Genomic DNA, 21,882 nt, shown 5'->3' on the forward strand with positions numbered 1-21,882 from the left:
CATTATGTGCAACACATCAAATTAATTCTTGCTAACAGCGCATAGAAATTGAACCATTCTGTGACAGGGACAAGGAATCCGATGTGGAAAGAAAGAAGGTGTAACAAGAAACCTTTAAGTTTGAGAGTGCTAAGGGCACACTCGTCGCGGGAAGCAGGAATTAACTCCTCCGTTCGCATTTCCCACTTCTAACTCCATAGGGGCAGTTGTGTGCTGGAGCGGTTTCCTCCATGGCTGTGCTGAAATAAGGTTTTCTTGTTCTTCCCTAGGAACACCCACACACCAGCATGTGCTGAAATAACTCTGCTTCTAAATGCCACTGAGTTGGTTATTTTGGTGCTGGTCTGAATTTGTTTCTGCTGAAATCCGTGGCAGAATTCCCTGTTGTACCTCCTGGAGGCAGAAGTGGTCTCGGATATGTTTGCCAACCTCACTGTCTCTCAGGAAAGGTGGGACAAGTCTCAGTGGTCCCCAGGGAGAGCATCCACATGTGGGTTTGTGTGCCTGAGCATGAGCTGACTTCATATCCCTGGTGGTTTTGTTGGCTTTCCTTGCCGCTGGCTGTACCAGTGAGCAGGCACAGGGGCTGAAGTCGCTGTTCTTGCCTGGCCGTGGGGTTCGGCCGCACCCGTGGACTGTCTCCTGCTCACTTCAAGTTGGTAATGAGCTTTCTGTCCTGTTGGCCTTCAGCTGTCTCACTCCAGGCTCACAGACACATGGCCAAGGGCAGAATGTCTGCATTGCAGGAAGGTGCTAAAGTGGTGCTGAGCACACTGTCAGGTGGAGTTTACAAAGACTACCTGAGTGGGTAACTTACGAGGTTTGGCTGGAGCAGTCATGTTCCAGCATCTCCAGCCCTCCTGCATCTGGACTGGTGATGTGGGCAGGTGTGCTCAGCTCCTGGGCAGAACTGGGAATGGCATGGTCCATCGGGGGGGCTTGGCTATACTGATGTCAACCCACAGCCATCCAGGAGACACTGCCTGGACTCGGCATGTTTGTCATCCATCTTCTGAGCTTATCTTCCTCTGCTCTTTCTTCCAGGAATGCCACCTCGTTAGTAGTGGCTATGCTGACTTCTGCACACTGTACATTTTCTGTATAGAGAAGGTGGGAATAAGCAGTGGGTCTCTCGGACCGTTGTTTCATCTAACTCCAGTCATAGTGTGTCTAAACCGGCACAGTGGTAAATGCTGGAGGCTGCTGATCCTTGCCTGCATCACAGCTTTGGTCACTGCTGTTCTTAGGGGAACTGCACTGATTTTAGCAAGAACGGAGGAGCTGAGGATGACAATGCTAGTACAGATGTGGAGTAGAGAGAAGGGAGAGCATCTGAAGGAGGCAGAGAGAGGTGAGTGGCAGGAGGTAAGGTCCTGTGTTCATCTATGCCTGTGGTTTCTGCAGACTTTAATTAAAAGTTCTGTGAGGTCACTCCAATTAGTAGGTCTTTTAGGGAAACCATGAGTAGGCAAATTGTACTGACATCTAGAGAGCTGGCAGTTTTCAGGCTGCTAGTGAGGGACCAGAGGGACGTGTGCACAAACTTGCAGTCTCTTGAGCGGTTAATAAGCCACTCTTCTGTCCCACAAAATCTTGTTTCCTAATGAGTGGTGAGTGGGTACTATACAAAGCATTTTACATAACCTTCCTCCTCCCAAGGCTTCCATCTCTGAACATGTTTTTTGAGAAAAAGTCCCCTTGCAGTCCAGCAGACAATCCCAGAAGTGTCTGGAGGAAGAGGCACCTTTGGGAGCCTGAGGCCAGGAGGGAGGCTGAGATCATTTAGTCTGATCCTTAGAGACTCTTGAGTAAAAGCCAAACTATACTGTTCTTGCCCCATCCTTCCTGTATCAAGTCCAGTGGCTTGTGTGTGCTGGAGGTGACTGGGAGGGGACAAAGGCAGACCTTGCAGAGACAGCCAGCAGGACAGAGAATGCTCTGCTTCCTGTTGTTTCTGGTTTATTCCAGCATTGAATCACCTTCTCCAATAAGAAAACAGAACAAAACCTCAGTCTCAAAATGCTGCTTTATTTCTGCTCCAATTCTGTCTGACTGTAGCATCCAGATGTTGCTTCTTAACATCTTTTTAGCGGTGCTTACTTAATGCTGGCTTCTGCACTCCCCATGCTCTTTCATGACCTGCTATCAGCATGAGTTGTTGGACTTCCACAGGGCTTTTTAGGTTAGTCGTTCTCAGCCTTCAATCTGACTCTTTCACGGTGAGAAACACCAAAACTCTTAGTAGCACCAAGATTGTGTTACTGGTCCAGAAAAGTTTGTGAGCAGGGAAGGAGCAAGATCCCTCTCTCCATCCTTATCTGCTTCTGCATCAATCAGTTGGATCTCCTCTGGGCACTGATAGAGCAAAGCCTCTTCCAGCCACTCCTGGAGTGGAGATACTACTTCACCAGCCTAAGGGAGGAGGATTGGGGTGTTAAAGGAGGATGGGCAGCAATGCCAGAAGCCACACCAGTACACGCAGTACATATCACAGGCAGGAAACTGCCTCGTCGTTTTGGTGTGGCTAACAGCCCTCTGATATGCCAAGGTGGATTGGGAAGATACTCGCTGCCACCACTCTCTGCCAACTTCAGGGTAGTTTCTGTTGCCCAGCCCAGCATCTGTCAGTGCCAACAGGTCCTGGAGAAGCTCTTTATTCTGATCATTGCAAATTTGGCTTTTCAAGTTGTCTGAGCTGCACATCCAAAGTTGCTCTTGTGAGCTCTTGGTTAACTCCATGCTTGTGCGTAAAGATTTGCCCCCTCGGGGGGGGCAAATTATTAGACCTCAATTCCTTCCTAATGTTTAAAGGTATTTTCAGGCTGAAATTCAGGTGCTGCCTTGGGATGTGAATGCGGTTCGTACAGCAAAGGCTTTCTGAGACTGGGTCGTGTCTGCAGCTGGCTGACACATGTCCTCAGCATTCCAGATAACGAAGGGTACGCTGCCTCTGCCCTGCATAATGCTGCAAGTACAGACAAGGATGTGAAATCTAAGACACCCTCTGAGATGCTGTTGGTTTTTCTGTTTTGTTTTCTTTGCCTTTGTCATGGGGCAGTTTTTTCTGGCTCAGATTCCCGGTCTCAGCATTGTGAAGCCCAGGAGGCAACTGCTGCCCTTCAAGGATTCCAGCACGCAAAAGAAGTACTCAAAGAACAGTGACATTTGTCAACAAAGGTGTTGGGCAACTTGGGCTGGAAATCCCTAAATCTGCCATGTTTGAAGAAGATGTGAAATGCTGTAGCCATGGCCTCTCATTGTATTTTCTACCATGGTCCAGTGCTGAGAGCAGGGCTGTAATGAAGCCCATCTGCTCCTAAGGGCCAAGCTTTTAATGAGGAATGCTTCCTCTAGTGCTTTTTGGCTTTCTACTGTTTCCTGAGAATCTCTGATACATGCAGGAGGTTTGGAAGGGGGAAGGAGGGAGCTTAGTATGCCAGGAGTTAGCTCCATGCCTGCAGGAGAGCTTTGTGTCTGGGTGGCTCTGCCTGGTGGATCCAGACTTAGTTTCCCCCACATCCCTCTGGCATCCCAACCCAGCTGTTTCTCTCTGGTAGCACATTGCACCTGCACTTTCTGCTTTGTCCCCACTCCCCAAACCCCAACACTCCTATTTATCCTGCAAAAAGAACTCCACAAAAATGCCTTCTGGGTGCAGTAAGACTTTTGCCTGTGTTAGTGCGGGAAGGGCTTTCTGGCGATTATCGATAAGGTGAGATGAGCACTCATGCGGTGGCCAGGGCACTCCTGGGGTGCCGGGGTTTATATAGCATGCTGGATTTTCTTTCTTGGTCTTTGCTTCCTGCAAGCATCCGAATGGAGAGCACGACAAACCCTCCATCTTAGTCCCAGTGCAAACACAGCTGTCTTTCCCAGTACTTGCTGTCAGAAGCCAAGAAACTACAAAGGCATTAGGTGCTTAACTCCCATTACTCCCCCTGGAGCTGGGTACCCAAAGAAGAGCTTAACTCCCCAAATACCTCAGTGAGGCCAAGGGTGAGATGTTTCACATTGAGGCTTTGAGGCACAGCTGGGCAAATGCCCAAAACTTTCCTTGTTAAAGGCAGTTAAAGACTATAGTGGTCTGAGAGGGAGAGACCATCTCAGTGAGTAGCTCTGGTGGCCTGGAAGGCCTGGGATGAACATCGCATTGCTTAGGTCCTCCCTTTCTGCGCGGCTTGCACTGATGCTGAGAACAGAGATAAATGGAGCTACCCTAAGAGCTGGGTGTATTTTTTTCCCCATAATAAAATCATCCATGAGTGGAGGGAAAGCCTGCTGTCAGAGGAGAGTTAAACCCCATATTCCCAGCCTCCACTGTCCAGTTCACACCAGTTCTCCCATACCTGAACCTGCATTTGCGGAGCTTGCATTGCTGTGAACCAGGACACTGTCTCTGTCTCCTGTCTCAATCTGCAGCTTTGGGACAGGCCTATATTCAACTACAAGCCCTCTATGATTCTTCACTGTTTCACTTGCGTCTTTTAATTTTTCCCTTCCTCAAACCCAACTGCTTCCTTTTTAGTAAAGCCCTTCTAGCAGGGCTGGATGGTGGGACATAACTGCTAAATGCACCCTACACACACTACTGTCCTGTGCAGCTGTCCCCATTCCCTGATGCTCATCTCCATCCAAGGTGCCGGGATCCTTGCTTCGTTGCTGGATGTCAAGGTTTATTCTGACCAGAATTTCTCCGCTGCAGCTTGAACTCGCTCTGTTCTCCATTTCCCAGTTGGCTGTGGCTTCCACTGGGAAGCTAAAATCAGTCTAAGTCAAAACCCTGCATGGGCAAAGGTGGGAAGAAAGAGTTGCTCCATATCCCCGGGAGCTGCATGACCAGTGCTCAGCTGAACTCCTCTTTCTGTTTGTCCTTCACAGGAAATCACCTTGTACAGAAGGTAGCACCAGGATGAGTGGTTTGATTTTGTTTCTCTTATAGTTGTAGTGAGCTAGAGAGCAAAGCTGATGCTTTGTTTATTGTGTTGGAAGGGGAGCGTGGTGCTCTGAGGGAGCACGCGACATGCATGAGAACAGGGAAAGGAAGGGGAGCCAAAGGACACAGTGTGAGAAGTGGCTTTGTGCAACTTGAGTCCTGTGTAGAAGTGATGTCCAAGATTCCCCAGTGCCGACTGCACTGCAAGCCTCATCCTGTCAGCCAGTGCAGTGTGCTGGCTGTTCAGCAAACGGGGGCTGCAATGGCACTAGTCAGGCACTGAGACAACTACAGACATAGCAGGAGGCAGCACAGTTGGTTCCACCAGTGCATGTTGCCCTCTCCATGGAGCCATGCAAGCCGAGGAGACTTTGTAGCCTGATGAACTTGCAGCAGCTAATATCCTTGACTGCGACCTCACCATTTAAGAGCCTCCAGATTTCTGTTATCCTCTCGCTGCAGTGAATCTGACAGAGTACCGTATTGTCCTGAAGTGCACTTTCAAGGGATGCTGTTAAACCTACAGTCTGAGCCCCTCAGACAGGACAGCGATTGCAGAAAGCAAACACACCACACTGCGTGTTGCACACACACTCCCCTGCAGTTGGCAAATACATCTCAGTGTCAGCCCCAGCTATGGCTGTGACTCGCCCAGGGCAGCTGCCTAAAACATTGCCTTTTGGTATGAAAAGTTTGTGAATGGCTGTGGAAGAGCATTGCGTGGGATCCGGACCCCAGTCATGCCATCGGAGATCTGTCTTGAAGCTGGTGTTGTCCTGCTGACCCACCCAGCCTGGCAGAACCTGTGGATGTGGACACATCTTTATGCTGGCTCACTGGTGGACAGGTTAGTGTGAGGGAAGCTGAAGTCTTCCTGAGCATTCCTTCTGAATGCTCTTGAGCAGGTTTTGTTTTTTCCAGGCCCTTTGCAGCAGCCCTTACAGGACTAGCTAGAATGAATATGCTTTCTGAAGATCCCTGCCTAGTAACCCTTTCTAGCTCCCACCTTTTGAAGGCTCAGAGGCAAAGATCTGTTGAAGCCTGAATTTTGTTTTCTGTATAGATCTTCCTTGTCTTGGAGAAAGAATTTGAAATCTGTTGAACTTGTGCAAATTCATTCCCTTTACCTTGCTTGGATGACAGCTGAGCAGGTTTAGCTTTGGAGCGTAGAGGTGTCCAGCTTTGAGCCAGCCACTGGGGAATTCCTGCAGCCTGGCAGAGGAATAAGCTGTCTTTCAGTTCCACTGTCTCTTCAATGCCTCAAGCGACAGATCAGCAAGTTCCTGGCCTTGGTAGGTGCTGGAACCTTTACCCATGGAATGTTTGCATGGAGGGCATGTACCATTGAATGGTTTGACCTGCACAGCAGAGCACAGGGCATGTTGTGACCATGGGTACCTTCCCATGCCGTGTCACCTCTGTGGTATGGAGAGATGCTGAGGCTACAAGTCCTGGCTTCTTGTCACAACTGTGTTCACAGATTATTCTTCAGTTTGTAAATGCCACTTGATTAATAGCCCTCCATCTCCTGACTGCTCTCCCAACCCTTCCAGAAGGCGCAGTGACAGCGGGTTTGAGCTGTCCCCTAGAGTGGTCTCTCTGAGATCACTGCTCTGCCTGTGGATTTGCAACTTCACTGCTAATGTGAAACTTGATCTAAGCCTGCTCTCTGCCCAGATGTTGCTTCACTTCTCTGTGCTATTAATTACTGACCTTGCAGGAAGACCAGTAATGTTGACATGAGGTTCAAAGGTGATGTTTGGAGCTGCTGGGTGTGGGTGTCTCTGGGGCTGCCTCCCCTGTTCCACAGGGCTTCCTTCAAGGCACAGACTTGGGAAATTAGCACAGACTAGTTGGAGGTCAGAAGCTCTTCAGCAATTCCCCATCCCCATTCTTACTATAATACCCTGTAAGCAGGCACCTCTGGGGAGTGTCTCTGCATGGTCGTGTTTCTCCATGGCGCGGGGAAGGCGACAAGTTCAGTCCTGCACACATCTGCAGGGCCAGGCCGTTCCTTTTGGCAAGAGTGCAGGGGTAGCATATCCACAGTTGGGTCTTTTCCAAGTTTACTTCTGGCAGTATTAGAGAGATTAATTTCCCCTTAGCAGGCACAGGCACAGACAGTGAGGTTGAAACAACACTGATGACGCTGGTAGAGTTCTTCAGTTGCCCATGGATGGCTGCTGCTGTGTGGGTGTAGACGCAAGACTCCTGATTCCCTTCTTGAGGTCCCCATTAGACCTTGCTCATACCCTGTTGAAACGAAAGATAAGTCTTCAGAGTGTGTGCGAACAGCCATTTTCGGGGCTTAACCAGCAAGAGGGGTACAAATCCACCAACTACTCGGACAAGTTTCTACCAGCGATGCTGCATTTGTTGTGTATCCGTACTGCAGAGACACTGGAGATGTTTGCATCCTCTGTTAAAAATGCTGGCTGGGGTGACTGGGCTCTTCAGTGGCCTCATGTGATGCCCACTACTAAATGCAGCAACAGTGGTCACAAGGAGCTATGCAATGAGAAGTTATGTTCTGGAATTGGTTCTCCCTGGCCTCCAGCAGGCTGTAACTAGCTCCCGTCCTCCTCTGCAAACTCATGCATCTCTTCAATGCTTTGTAAAGCTTCTTGCTCTGTGACAGTGAGTTTCGCAGGTTAATGACCTGCTGTCATGTAAACAGTTAGGGGACAGCCTCGGCTGCCTCCATGGAGAGCAGAGGGGTGGGAGCTGGGAAGCAAAGCTGGGGAAGGAGTGGCTGTGTGTGAGGTGGTGGATTGGGAAGGGTTTGCTGAGTGTGCACTTCTTCCAAGATCTGCTTGTTGAGACTTTCATCAATTCCAGATGCATGGAACTGACAAGATGGCTTGAAACATATTCAGCAGGCAAATCCTCGAGCCATATGACATTAGAGGGACTTCATTTTTTCTCATGTGTGTGTAGGTAGCCTATGTGCAGAGTGTGCAAACGGCATCTGCCTGAACCAGACCTGATTGCAGGCAGGTTTTGAGCAAGTCCAACATGGTCCCCAGGCATCCTGGCCTGCTGTGGCCTCAGCAGCTGAGCAGAAGGCAGCAGGCTGGTGCAGATGGGCTCTTGGCTTGGTAGATCCATGCTCCTCTCTGAGTCTGAGAGCTTTCTGTGGCTGTGGCTTGCCTGAGCCTGCCCTGGAGATGGGAGCCTGCAGGGATATAGACACCACTGCAGTATGCAGGTGTGCAGGGGAGAAATGGGTCTCTGGTGCAGCCTTGACAGTTGAAAATCAGCCCCTGTGCTTCCCAGCAGGGATCTCTGCCTTGGCAGTGCCAGCACAAGCCCTTCTGCTGCAATTCCTGTCGATCAGCAGACTGGAAAGGAGGGGTTTATTGACAGGGAGTGGAAATGCTGGCAGTTCAGGCTTACATTATACATGCAGGCAGCCAGCCGGGGCCAGGAGAGCAACAGACGTAATGGGGAAGAGAAATTGCTCTTGGAAAGCTTCTAGCTTGGCTTGTAGGAGGAATTAACCATTTAAAACCAGAAGATTGTATGGTAGTTATGCACAGGTATTTTATTTGCTCACATAGGCCATATTCCTGCTGGATATCGATAATTTTCTATTTCCTATAAAGATCTCAGTTGCAGTCATTGTGACAGCAGACAACTAGACACATTGCCCCAGAGAAATGCATCCCTCAGATGCCTGTGATCCTTTTGCTAAACCTTTCTGACGTCTTCCTCATGCTGGTACTAGGTGACCAGAGCCTCCTACCACCCAGGGAACATGTAGATTTAAGTGGAACCACTGAATGGGACAGAGAGTCCAGACCAGCTGCCGTTGGCTCTGGTCCTGCTCTGCTCTGATCCCCAGAGATGATGCTGTAGTATTTGACAGGTTGCTTAAAACTGCTGGATTCTTTTTTGCCTTCTCTGTATGATTTATTGTGAACTAATCCTATAGGTGTAACCCTTTTCCTTTACTTGTTTAGTTTCCCTGGTTGATCCTTGACTCAAGTTGATTAAATTGGAATAAGAAAGCCTTCACTGAAAAACAGACCCTGAGCCATCCTCATCTCTGGGGAGGAAGGAGCCACACAGACAAGGGCCAGCTGTGCCCACGCAGTGCCGAGTATGGATAGTGACACTGTGATGGTCTAAGAGGTGCGATGGGTGAGAAATGAAAAAAAAATTATGTTCAGACACATAAAGGCGAAGAAAGCTTTTTGAGAAAGCAGGAGTCAAGAGAGGAAAGAGTTTTCATGAGACTTTATAGAAAACTAAGGGCTTTCATATGTAATTTCATATGTAATTTTAATATCTGCCTAATGGCAGTGGTAATAACTTAGTCCTAAGTAAACCTCCCATGATCTTGAATATCAAGAATAATGCTCCAGTGGTTTTAAAGCATCTACAGCAGCCAGATCTCTGAATCATAGTTGCTTCTGGAACTGCCAGTCCCTGTACGGGCTTGGGTATGGCCAGTGCTCCCTAAACAGGAGACATCTAGCTGAAACCTGGGCAGACCAGGGATTTCAGGTTTCAGGAGTCTTTTCCAGGCAATTGTTAAAGGCTAGTCAGTCTCCCGTTAGGAGGGAAGGCGGGGGGTAAGGCAAAAAAAAAAATCTAGGAAGGCAATTATTCTCCTGCCCAGTGTGTGTGACACGCAATAGAAATTTGCAATGGGTGTGGATATTCAGACCAAGTCTCCCCTCAGGAGTTTAGTATTCTTTTTGTAGCAGCTTAAAAAAATACATACATCTGACAACACCCCCTCAAATCTCCCAACCACCTTTGAGGCTGCTGTCTGAGCAAACAAAATACTGCAAGCATATGGAAAATGTAGTTGGTTGCAAACACATTCATGTGAAAGCATCTCTTAGCTCCCATGTTAACTGCAGAGTGTTGAGTTTGCACTGCAAATCTGAAGCTCTGTGGACTGGTTTTGTCATCCAGGCATGAGAAGCAAAACATACACTCGAGCCCATTGTCTCTTGACACACAAGTTCTCCAGCAGCCTGCTGGGAAGTGCCCCTCCAAAGGGCACTGGCAGGGGGCTGTATGCAGGGTCACGCTAGCTTTGCTGTGCCCGGGACCACTTGCACACCTTGGATGGTGAGGAGTCAGCACCAGTTCCTGTTAAATCTGTAAGAGGATTCATAGAAGCAGACAATTTAAATTACATTGTCAGCAGCACTTGCCCTGGGTTTTGTTTTTTTTTTGAGTGCTTTCAGCAGAAACCCTTCTCTTTTAGTGATTTGGAGAAAAACTCAAATAGCTCTGAACACTGGACCACTGCCCTCGTCCCTTCCCATGGCCCGTGTGGCATTGAATGGGGCACACAGGCTGTGGTGCGGCAGTGGTTGGTCTCACCCAGCATTGTGTCTCCAGCCATGGTCTGTGCCAAAGGCACAGCAGAACCCAAAATGTGGAAATGAAGAAGCTGCTTATAGGAGGGGTATTTTCTGAATCCTTTCAGTGGAAGTTGGGAGTGATCGTGTGATATTGGTCTTATTGTCACATTTCTGAGCCAGCTTTGTGTGTCACCTGTCAGAAAGCCCCGTTCAGGTGTGTTTCTTAGTCAGATCTTGGTCAGGACTTATTTGAGCTAGAAGAGAAGATATTGTCAGTGACAATGGGGACAGTCATCAGGAGATTGCAGTTTGGAAGGGGGTCAGGTCATCTGCAAGGCTGCTGTCTTTGTCTCACCAGCCTTTCAGGAGACGGCTGCCGTTGTTCCTTGGCACAGTGGCGTTGCCTGCCCTACAAAGGTTACCACAGCGTTTAGGAGACTGGGCTGAGGCATTTTCCTATGAAAGTCAATGTGTCTGTGTTGAGCTGGATCCAAATGGAGAAACTTGAAATTTGGTGGCACTTAATGCTGGTGGCACTTTATGCTGGAAGCTGAATGAATGCCCCAAAAACTGCTGTCTGCGGTTTTATTGCATTCAGCATAAGTCATCAAACATGGAAATGTTTATGGGTAGGTGACAGTCATGAACAAGGGGCTTTGCAGCTTCGTACCAAGGAAGCAGGGAGCATCCATCTGCCTTTCACCAGCAGACTGGAAAATGCGTAAGTACATTTAATACACTTAGGGCTCCTGGACTGTCCTTACACTTGTCTGCCCTCATGTTTCTGTGTGTGAGGGTCCTGTGCTGGGAGCAATTATACACTTTGTGGATAGTATAAGTGCCCAAATATCAGACAGACAGGTGATGCAGCTCTGCTGCTGCTCTGTCCCCTGATGCTGGATGCCAGAGGCATTCCTGTTCTGTGAGCCCCAGGCAAAGCAAGTGACTGCATACAGACGTCAGGGATCTCATGCACAGGTGAAGGCAGGTGTGCTTGGATTTCTGGTCCTGCTTCAGTTCCCTGAGGCCATGCATTTCCACCCCCAGATATTCATCACAACCACTGCTGCTTCTGGCAGGCTCATCCATTCCCTGTCTGGCTGAGAGCAGGATGTGTTCTCACCCCTCTCTGTGCACAGAGAATAGCTTAGGACCATCATCCACACCCTAAATTAACATGTTCTGAAGGCATCACACCTCGTTATCCCTCTCTTGCCCGTGGACCACTGCCTTCCAGCCAGCAGGGCACATCCCAAGAAGAGTGATTGATTTTTTCCTTTTGAAGACAGTGCAGTCTGTTGAATTATCCCATGTAAAACAGTGATTCATTGTCCCCTCTTCAGAGTGTGTTTCTTGGCTACAGTGAGACTGTCATTAGTGCCAGGGAGCCTGGCTGCCGTTACCATCCAGTTGCGCCACACAGCCCTGTGGCTTTGGAGAAGCTGCAAGGTGGTGATTGCTGCAGACAAAGGTATTCCGTTTCAGGGGGTAACACCTTCTTTATTCTTCCCAGAGGAAGTCGTCTTGGACATCTTACTCATGCACACCTTGTGGTGGTGAGGTCATTGGGATTCCCAATGCATTCAGATCTCTGTGTGTGTAGGAGCTGTGTGGTTTGGGGCTGGAAATGCTGCAAAAGGGTTTGTCCCAGGGCATAGTAACTGTGGAGTGCGTGCATTTGGTGGAAGGAGGTTTGAAAATGCTCCTTGCCCTCTTGTCTAGGAGGTTCATACAGCTAAGCCACCTCAGAAGTAGGAAACGTCACCTCAGGTGACTGCCTGTCGTACCTCTTCTGAGGAATGTGGCTAGGAAGGAGGTACTAGGGGTGCTTCATCAGCAGACACATGGACTGAAAATGGGTGCTGGGGACGAGGTGCCCCATCACCCTTCAATAACCATCCGTGGCTGCTTGGAGCTGGCCTTAAGTAGCTTCCTAGTTATATGGGGAGTCATGTGAAGAGAAGGAGGAGCTTTCCAGGAAAGGAAGGTCTATGTGATAGGAGCTGGTAGGGTCCCTCCATTGGCTCCGCAGGAATGAAGCATGTTTTAGCCAGGTACTGGAGAAGAGGAAGAAGTGGGCCATTGTGCAGCCTTCACCCCTCCTCTGCCCTCTTCCCTTATCTTGCCCTGAAATAGTACTTTATCATGGCAGCTAAAATATCACTTCTAGGTGAACCAGGTGCCTGTGGTACTACAAAACCACCTTCTCCCATATGCAAACTTGTGTGGGTTCATCCATCCGAGCTGATGGGAGAGAAGATTTACTATTTGCTGCTGCAGCTCATCATGCCTGTTGTACGTGGGCTATTCTCTGTGTAAACCTCTTCACGTGCACGTCCCATCTCGCCCTGCTCAGGCTTGCCTCTGAGCTGATTTTATTTGTGGTTTTTCCCTTAGCTTTGTGGGTAGTCTCCTTGCCACGCATCTCTGTTTAGCCCTCTGCAGTTTCTAAGTGCTGGGAGGTGAGGGGAGGCGAGGGGGGGTTAATTATTTGGTTTGGCTGTTTCAAAAGGGCTATGGGGGATGGTAGAAAATGTGTAGCAGTGGAATAAAAAAAAGCCTGAGCTAAGCTTTCAAGCATCCCCATGCTGCTGGGACTGGGTTCTGTCTGATCTAGCCAAGTTCAAGTCACTTGCTTCGTTTAGTTTCTGCTGAATGAAACATCTTTAAGTCAGGACCATATGAACCATCAAATGGAGTATTCTCCCTTCTCATGGGGAGCAGTCCTGGCAGGCTGGGCTGCTGGTAATCAGGTATCTCTGGGCATGATCCTCTACTTGGCTGATTTAGCAAGGCCTCTGAAAATAGACTCCACACCACCTCTGCCTCAGCAGAGAGAGATGCAGCCATCCAGCCTTTACTGAGGCTTGGCCTGCAGGGCAGAGGGTGGGCTGTCAGGAACAGGCTGGGTTATATATTAACAGCTTGTTGTCACCAAGGGGAATATCAGAAGTGGACAGTGATAGGTCTGCCTGTGACCATGCTGCATGGGGGTCACTCGCTGCTCGCCTGCTAATAGGAACGAATGATCAGCTGTGTCTGTTCTGAGCCTCCACAAGAGGATGTTGTCACAAGGCAGAACAGATTGAACAAGCCATAACTGGGCAGAAAAACCCCATGCATAGAGAAGTAAATCTGGGAAGGGCCACAGGGGCATTTCCCAAGCTACAGAGGATGTGGGTCTGGAACAAGAAATGTATGTTTGTATTGTAAATATTAGAGCTACAGAGTTAATGCCAGCCTCCCATCACTCCTCATGCTCGCCATTTACTGGCATAGCCCCAGGATGAACAAAAGAGGTCAAATACAGCGTTCACTCCAAAGGAATCTGTTAACCACCACGTGAAAGCTGTGTGAGGTGAGCTTAGCTGGGGCTATGTCTGGTTGATTCCTGAGCTTTCCACTTTTCTGTAATGCAACTGCTTGGGGAGCAGTGCTGAGCATGGGAGAGGCTTGGGGAAAGTCAGGAAACATCTCTTCTGGTTGTTCTGCATAAGGCTGGTTACTTTTTGCCATTGTTTGTGCCTGTCTAAATATTACTGTTCACCTTGAAATGCTCCATCTCCTCAAGGTGCTTAGTCCCATGTCTGCTCTGCCTCTAAGTGTACCTGCAAGAATGGGGCATGGATGCTGCCCACCATCTCTGAGCATGTCCAAGGGGCTCAATGTCCTCTTGCTGGAGCGTAAACAAAGTGTAGAGATACCCATCAGTTGTCAGAGGGGACACACCTCAGCTCTGGAAATGTAGGAAAAAACTTGGTTTGCTGCCTGGTGATAGAGCTTCTTCCAAATCCACTCAGAGCCGGTGGCTCCCGCAGGCCCTCAGCAGAGGTCCAGAGGGTGCCAGGCAAGTGTGAAATGCCTCAGGCATCCTTCCCCTGGTTTTCTCGCCCGCTCCCTGCATGCTCAGAAAAGTTACACTGCAGAACAAGCACTTAGTTGAGGTCTTTATATGCATATGTTCTGTTCTTGTTTCACTTTTGTGAATGGCACCTGTCATGTCCTGCAGATTCAGGGATTGATGTTCTTAGCTGTGACTCTTGGCTCTCCCCTAGCAAGAGGTATGACCACCTTTGCACTGCCACTCTCTTCCAACTTCAGCCAAGTCTCTGGTGTTTGTCATCCACCGTAGAATTCCCTTACTATGGCCTCGAGTCCTGTGCCTCACATCCAAAGTACTTGGGATGTTCCCTTTTTCCTTGTGAGCTGTGGGAATAAACATTTCCCCAGTAGTATTGCAAGACAGTGATAAGCCGGGTCACGTCTAACCCCTTGGAGGCAGCTGCTGGTGTGACCCAGCAGTGTGACCGGGGACAAGGGCTGCTGTCTGTTTACTATCTTTAAGAACAGCAAATCAAGCAGGCGCTGCTGGCTGAGCAGACAGCAAGGTGCTGTGGGGCCCATCTTGCTGCGCTCTTGCATTGTCATCACTCTCTCCTTACATGGTCTCACACAGCAGATGTGTTGTCCCTTTTCCTCCTCAAATTCCCACTGCATGTGAGGGATCTTCAGCCGTGGCAGAGAAGACGCTCAAGCAGCCTTGAGTTTTTTGGGGCAATCTAGCAAGCCACCAAGCTGGTTGTGAGTGTAAACACCTGGATAAATCGCAGCTAGTTACAACTCCTCTTTCTCATTTCACTTGCAGCTCCCTGGTGGAGGTGGTTTAGTCTGGACTCACCAAGCTGAAGGATGCATTTAAGCAAATCAAGCACGTGTCTCTCTTCGATTTATTTTCCTTTCTTCTCTAGCCTTATAATTCAGCCTCTGCCATCTATATCCCTGGCTTTTTAGATGCAGTAAAAATGAGCCATCACAGGAATCTAAGTAGATTGGATTGCCTCTTTGCTGAAGCCAGAAATTTATATTCCCAAATCAAAACCAGAAAGAATAAAAATAGGAATAGGTTTTGGTTTTAATTCCAAGAGGTACTCCCTTAGCTGTAAAGATGCGTGAACACCAGAATCAGCACACTTTTTCACAGCTGAATGCAGCATGCAAGAAAGCAAACGGTCACTTATTTGGTCATTTTCTCCATCTAAGAGAGGTCACTACCTTCAGCAGTGTTAAGTCAGTGAATCTGAAGTTTACTGTAGGATTTTGGTGTTTAGGTTATCACATCACCTTTGTTTTAAAAAGTATCTATCTCAAAAAAAACCCAGACCTAGCAACCTTTGTGCTTAGGTAGAAATGAAGAAAATGTGTTCTCAACTAGTAAAAGCATAAAAGCCAGAGCTTCCTGGACTTAAACTAGTTTCTTGAGACTGACTCTGTTTGACCCAATAGCTCTGATCCTCCCAACCAGGGCTGCTCTTCATGCGAACCACTGGCCTCTGCGCAGGAATTCAACTGCTGCTTCCCTGTGGGATTTCTTGACTTCTGTGCCCTGGACCCATCCTCACATAGTCAGTGTCCAGCTGCCATCCAGGCTGCGTATCCCAAGCTTTGCTATCAAACTGAATGGGAAAACTGAGCTCAGACTGCAGGAACTGTCTGGATTTATCACTGCTGCTGTCAAACTGTTTTATTTTTTTTTCCCCCTCTCTCTGGCTTTTTTTTTTTTTTCCCTCTTGGATTTTAAAATTGAAAATTGGACAGATTTAGCAAGCCAGTGGCTGCAGCTAAGGTTTGGCTTTGAATAACACAGTCTCAATACTTCTTTTAAATTAGATGGCAAGATCCTTCTCGATGTCTCTTGGGTGCAGTTATTTTAATAGCAAGGAGCCTTCATGAAGCAGGGCTGTGTTTCTGCAGTCAGGGACGAGTGAGCTATCACTGCTATGACTGACGCATTCACTCATCACCCGTGACAGGTGCTGGAGAGGAGTCAGCAAAGTCAGGAGAAGTTCATTGCTGTGCCCACAAAGAGATTCAGGTCCTAATTTCTGGCCCTTCCAGTACTGACTCAAAGCAAGTGCTGACCCCTTTACACTATAGAGCTCCAGTTGCTGTTTCCTGTTTTGATAAAAAGGGGTAAAATTGTTCTTATTCGTTTCCCACTGTAAACTCTTCTTTCTCCTATGAATGCAGTTCAGTGGCACGTGCCAGGCAGTCAATTAGTGTCACTGATACCTTTTCCTATGTTCAGACCCAGAATCCATCACAAACATGATGGATTCACCCTGCACCTCCCCGAAGTTTAGAGCTTTTCTTCTGGTCTGAGAGAGAGCATCACCTTCCAAGAGGGGCTGCCCTCAGTCTTCCTACAGCACAAACAGGCACCTATCCCACTCACCCGTTAGGAGTCACAGGCTGTAATTAACACTCAGACTGATCATTTTGGGTGGCCAGGCACCACAATTATTTTTCCTCTTTTTCTAGGTTTTGTGCAGACACAACAGGAAGCGATGCTGGGGCTGTGAGACAGCAATGGGGAGACAGTGCTGGGGTCAGGAGTAGCTCCTTGGGGTCTCTGGGATGCATCTCTTCGCTTCCCTTGACTGGAGAGCATTGAATTTCCGGGTTTGAGTCCTCTCTAGTGTTTCACATTGGAGGTTATGCATGGAGTTTTTGTCTCCTTGTGAGTCCAGTCCAGTCTGGAAAATGCCTGAAAGCTCCTTTCTCCAGCCCAAAAGGAGTTGGGATTCCTCCTGCAGTACCTCAGCCAGACTCCCACTGATTTGGGGGTTTCTCAGCCTTTGGCACCTTAGCAAGTGGACGTGAAGACATCCTGTACGTGAAACACCTCTTGTCCTTCTGTGCTGGCCTGTTCCTATGGGACAATCACATCCTGGCTCAGCTCATACACACATCCAGCCCTTGCAGCTTCCCATGGGACAGCAAGTCCTGGGTTCACCTGGTTGCTTCATAGCTCTTCTCGGCAGCTCCAGATCTGCCTTGGTCCCAGAAGAGCAGAGCTGTCAGTGCTGTAGGTGAAGGTCACTCCTGCCATGGCTAATGGTATTCATGTTTTTTTTGCTGCTATGACAGACATCTCACCTGATATGCTTCAGGACTTCATTTGTGGTTTTTTTACGACTGTCACACTGGAAGCTGATAGCCAGAACTAATGCATCCAGGACCTTCTGCCACTTACAGCAGCAAAGTAGCAGGAATTGCTCAATTCCAACATTGTGAAATTAAATTCTATTGCATTTCCACTGCCCTGGTCCAGGATAAAGCTTTAGTTTCCTTTCGGTGTTTCAGCCTCTCTCTTCCATGGCAGCGTTTCTTAATGCTTTGTCTGTCATCTGTATCTTTCTATTTTTATTTCTTTCTATTTTGATGTCAATTAATTCCTGAAGTAAAGCCAGTCTTAGAGATATTTTCCAGTTGCTTGTGTCCCTTGCAGTTCACCTTTTAAACTCATCTTCTCTGTTTGAAGTACTTATTTCCTGTGGTATGTCGTGTCTCATGCATTATGTATATCTAGGTGAAGATCTACCACATGTACTTGATCTACAGAGACAGCTAATTTTATTCACAGATGAGGTTGCGTGAGTATAAGTTGTGCTTAGTGAAAGCCACGTTGATTTTATTCCTCTACCCAGTTGCACCTACAGCTTTTAATTGTTTTCTTTCCTTCAGACTGTTTTTGAAAGCCTTGGTAATGCTGATGTCAGCCTAGCAGGCTTGACGCTGCCTGAATCCTGTCTCCTAGCCAAACTCTTCAACTCAGGCGCTGGATTTGCTGTTGCGGTTGCAGAGAACCTCCCTCCGTAATTAAGAGTCTCTGCAGCCAAACCAGCAAATTCTTTCACTGGTGCTTCCAGAAGTCTGGAATGGGCATGATCCAGTTTTTCCCTCAAGACACACATGTCTGGCTGTCTTCGCAATCAGCTAGTACACCTAACTATTCGCAGCTTTAAAATCTATTCCGTTTTCCAAAGAGAGCTGGCAGGTCACTGAAAGCCCAGATCCTGCTGCGGTATTGATGTCACACTGCTGCAAGAGAATAGCTTCGGTTTTGATGGGATAGCACTAAAATCTGGGCTGTGGTTGGAAAGGAGGGAGGGAGCGTGTTGCCTTTTTAAGCTGCAAAGGAAACACTGAAAGCACAGGAGGCTCCAAAATGTGCCTGAGCTCCGTTTCAGGCTCATCTCATTCAGTGATTTCTGGTCAACGTTACTGCCGTAGCATGGGGTTTTCAGTTCCTTCCTCTGCATCACTCCTCTTCCCTTGCCTCATACTTCGAAGATACAAAAGACAAATGTGATATTTCGTTCTATCTCAGTGAAAACCATTTTAGATTGGATCATGGACATACACTGTCTCAATACTTGTTATCCAAATGTTGATCCAGCGGTTGCCAAGGGCTGAAGTTTTCTCCTCATTAGAAACTTGATATTCCTTGGCTAAGTGACATCCCTGCTGTCGGATGCAATTGTGGCAATGCCAAATTTCCAAGGATTACCATTGCATGTGGTGGAATCTGGGAGCCTCAGTAACAAGCAATAAAGCCAGGAGGAAAGTCAGGATGCAAAGATCTTGGCAGCTCCCCAATGATGGAAGATCCTGCTGTACTCAGTGCCGTGGTGCCAAAATGCAGCATGAACCATTAATTTACTCTGATGATACTCTGTCCTGAACACTGTCATGCATCTCAGTATTCACTGCCTTTCCCAAACTTCTTGGAATCCAAGGAGCATCCCAGGGCTGGGTAAGCCAAAGAGTGGTACAGGGGATGGGGAAATTGCCTCATTCTCAGGATGAACAGGTGGAAGAAGGAGGATATGTAAACGCCATTGTCTATCTGCCCCTTTCCTCCCTCCTCCTCCTCACAGTCCAGGCTGCATCTCATATCTGATGGAAAAATCAGGCACAAATCAAGACTCGAGCCTTTCACCAGCTCCCTCTGCACATTTGATTTTTCTCTCCAGCTGTGCAGCTCAGCCAGCTGTGCAGCCCTGTGAGCTTGACCTTCGAAGGTGGGCCATTGCCTGTTTGGGGTAGGCAGTGCAGACGAGGACGGGATGGGTACAGCAATTAGGAGACAGGATGGGGAGAGACCCCAGGATGGGAGCACGCTGTGGGGTTGCATGATGGGATGGCTGGAATGGAGCAGCTGGAGAAGAGGGGTTTGTGTTCAAAGGACAGCTGAACTGTGTTCATAGAGCTGCGCAATGAGGATCTGGTGATGGGAGCAGGACTACAAGGGGATTGCATCAGCAGAGATGTTGGAGGTGCTGGGACTGATGGATGGTGAATGGGGCATGGCCACTGCTTGGGTCATGGAGTAAAGTGGTCTGAGGGAGGTTGGACTGGATTAAATCACTACCTACAGCCTCCCGCTGGTTCAGACAGGACGCAACAGCCCTGACGTGTCTGCTGCTGTGACAGCCAGTGTTGCTCTGCCTGGTGATCCCAGATGTTTTGGAGATGCTTTGGGCACAGGCAGCCAGGATTTGTCTCCTCTGAGCACAACCTACCAGCTGCAGGCATTTTCAGCTGTGCTGACCTGTAGAGGACAGGCACTTTGATCCCACCAGTATGTGTATTGGTTACTGCCCTCTGCACGCACCACTGCTGGCTTGGTGCTGTGCTGAGCTGTGTGTGGTTGCAGCTGATGCATCTTCCCCTCTGCTGCAGGATTTAACACTGTCTTCAAAAGCCATTGTCATGGCCCAGAGAGGAGTTCATTTGCTTTTCTGCTTGGGACGTTGTGTGTAGTGCGAGCAGACAGTTTCTGAGGGGGGAGATTTCCTGTAGCTGGAGCCTTGCAACGCCCTGCCGTCGGGCCAGAGGCTTGCTCTGAAGGGTTTGGCGAGCACCCTGGGCTGGGGATGGTGTCATTGCTTTGGAGAGCAAAGCTGTCAGTATGTGGTGAACGTGGAGCGCTGGTGTATCCTCCTGCCAGCTCAGCACTCCCAGGCTCCTCCAGCCGCACGGGAGCAGCCTGGCAGCTTCTTTTCCTCTTTATTTTCTTCCCCTTTTTTTTCTTTCTGGAATTCTGTACAGTGTGAGCGTAGCAGGGCTCCGAGGGGGCTTACTGCTATCCGGAGAAGACGCCTTGTTCTCTGCCAGATCTTGCTCTGGTGAAAGACTGGAGGAAATCCATTTTCCAGCATTTCTGCTGGGACTGTTAGCAAGAGAGAGGCAAAGCGCAGCAGTTCCTGGCCAGGGTTGATCCCCTGCCTCAGCAGCTCCGAAAGGCGCAGCTCCAAGTCGTCAAAGCGTGGATCCAACCTGCCTGACCTCTATTCACTCTCCACTTTATTGCAGATTCGCTTTTTCTTCACCTTAAAGAACCTCCTACCAAGCCAGCCTGTTCCTCCCGGGCTGTGACCTGACCCTGCACAAGACGCTGAAGCCTTTGCCTGGGACGGCATTTCCATGCACCCCTGTGGAGTGCTGGCATGAGTAATTTGCATTTCTAGAAGCTTCAGGGCAGCCTGAACCACCTGGGGTTTGCTTATGTCCCTCATAAGAAAGGTTCTGTTTGATGCACGTGTTAATCTCAAAAACAAACATCTCCACATTGCTTTTACTAAATATAGGAGAAGCATGGGGTGCTTACAGACAGTCCACAGCGGGGTCATGCTCTCAACTCAAACAGGAGTTTATCAGCCGTAGCAGGACAGGGACTCGAGTTTAATGCTCCCTGCTTGCAGATTCAAGCTGCAGTGAGTCAAGTTTTCAAGGTCGATCTCATTCCCTGTCATTTGCAGAGGGCTGAGCCTGAAATGTGAAACGGGGCTCCTCTGGGATGAGCATCTCAGCCTAGTACTGTGTAACACTGGCTCTTCTGCTTATCTCTCGTTAGCACAGATGCCGTTTCACCCTCCTGTGGGGTAACTGATACAGGAAATTGAGGAAGAACCATACCTTCTCATTGAGTCACATCTTGATCAATCTAGTGCTGCAGGAAGTCTAATTTCCAACGAATGCACAAGCAAACATGCACTGCTGATGAAATCTTGTGAGGTCAGACGGCAGTCACTTCCCCCTAATTACATCTCTAAGAATGAATAATGTTTAGCTTAGACCCTCGTGACTTTGTGCTTTTGAGCAGTTTTCATTTAAGCAAAATATAAGCACATGAAAATGAAGATGAGATTTGGATTTTTTCCTTCTGGTTTTTTTGGTTTAAAAGATGCCGTCTGGGGTTTGTATAACAAGTTTGGTTTTGTTTGGTGATGGTCAGTGAACGAAAAGATCCAGACCCCTAAACTTTTATGCAAAAAGCCTCTGTGTTAGAAACCTGCACATCGCCAGAAATAGTCCCTCTGAGATTTTAGAAGGTTCTTGTAGGACCAGGAATCTGGAAGACTGGAAGAAGCTCTCAAGCCATGATCATCTAACAATGTGTCCTATCATCCCCTTCCAAAAAAAATCCTCTTTAATTTTAAAACTCACAGTGCGGTTTCTTCTATGGAAGCCAACACCAGGGCTGTAAAACCTGATGGTTAGAAAACCTTTCCGTATGAGAATTGTTGTGGCATCCTCTGCCAATGGAGAGCATCAGATACAAGAAGCAGAGGCAGGGAGAGAGGTGGGACAGCTGCTCAGCAGTGTTACTGCAAGCAAGAGCCTTCTCCCTTGTCATGGCTGGCTCTGTGCATTAGGTTTAGGATATCCACGTGGTTCTGCCCACGCTGTGCTGGAAACAAGTCTCTGGGGCTGAGGGGATGGCAGCTGAAGTGGATGCTTTGTAGCATAGGAAGTAGTTGCATCCCTACATAATTTCTA

The 21,882-nt window shown here is 48.5% G+C and overlaps 1 protein-coding gene across 6 annotated transcripts in view; it reads left to right on the top strand.

The window, feature by feature from the left end:
* CHST13 (carbohydrate sulfotransferase 13) overlaps nt 1-21,882 on the top strand; it is a 47,667-nt gene that overhangs the window by 20,678 nt on the left and 5,107 nt on the right. The window contains exon 2 of one of the 6 annotated variants that reach the window (XM_054076237.1): nt 1,248-1,351. The exons of the other annotated variants lie outside the window; for them this stretch is intronic. Coding sequence (XP_053932212.1) covers nt 1,288-1,351 — 64 coding nt within the window. The 5' untranslated portion in view covers nt 1,248-1,287. The remainder of the gene's footprint in view (nt 1-1,247; nt 1,352-21,882) is intronic. 6 annotated transcript variants of the gene reach the window in all.

Source organism: Cuculus canorus, chromosome 11 (assembly GCF_017976375.1).
Source record: "Cuculus canorus isolate bCucCan1 chromosome 11, bCucCan1.pri, whole genome shotgun sequence".
In the NCBI taxonomy this organism is placed as follows: domain Eukaryota; kingdom Metazoa; phylum Chordata; class Aves; order Cuculiformes; family Cuculidae; genus Cuculus; species Cuculus canorus.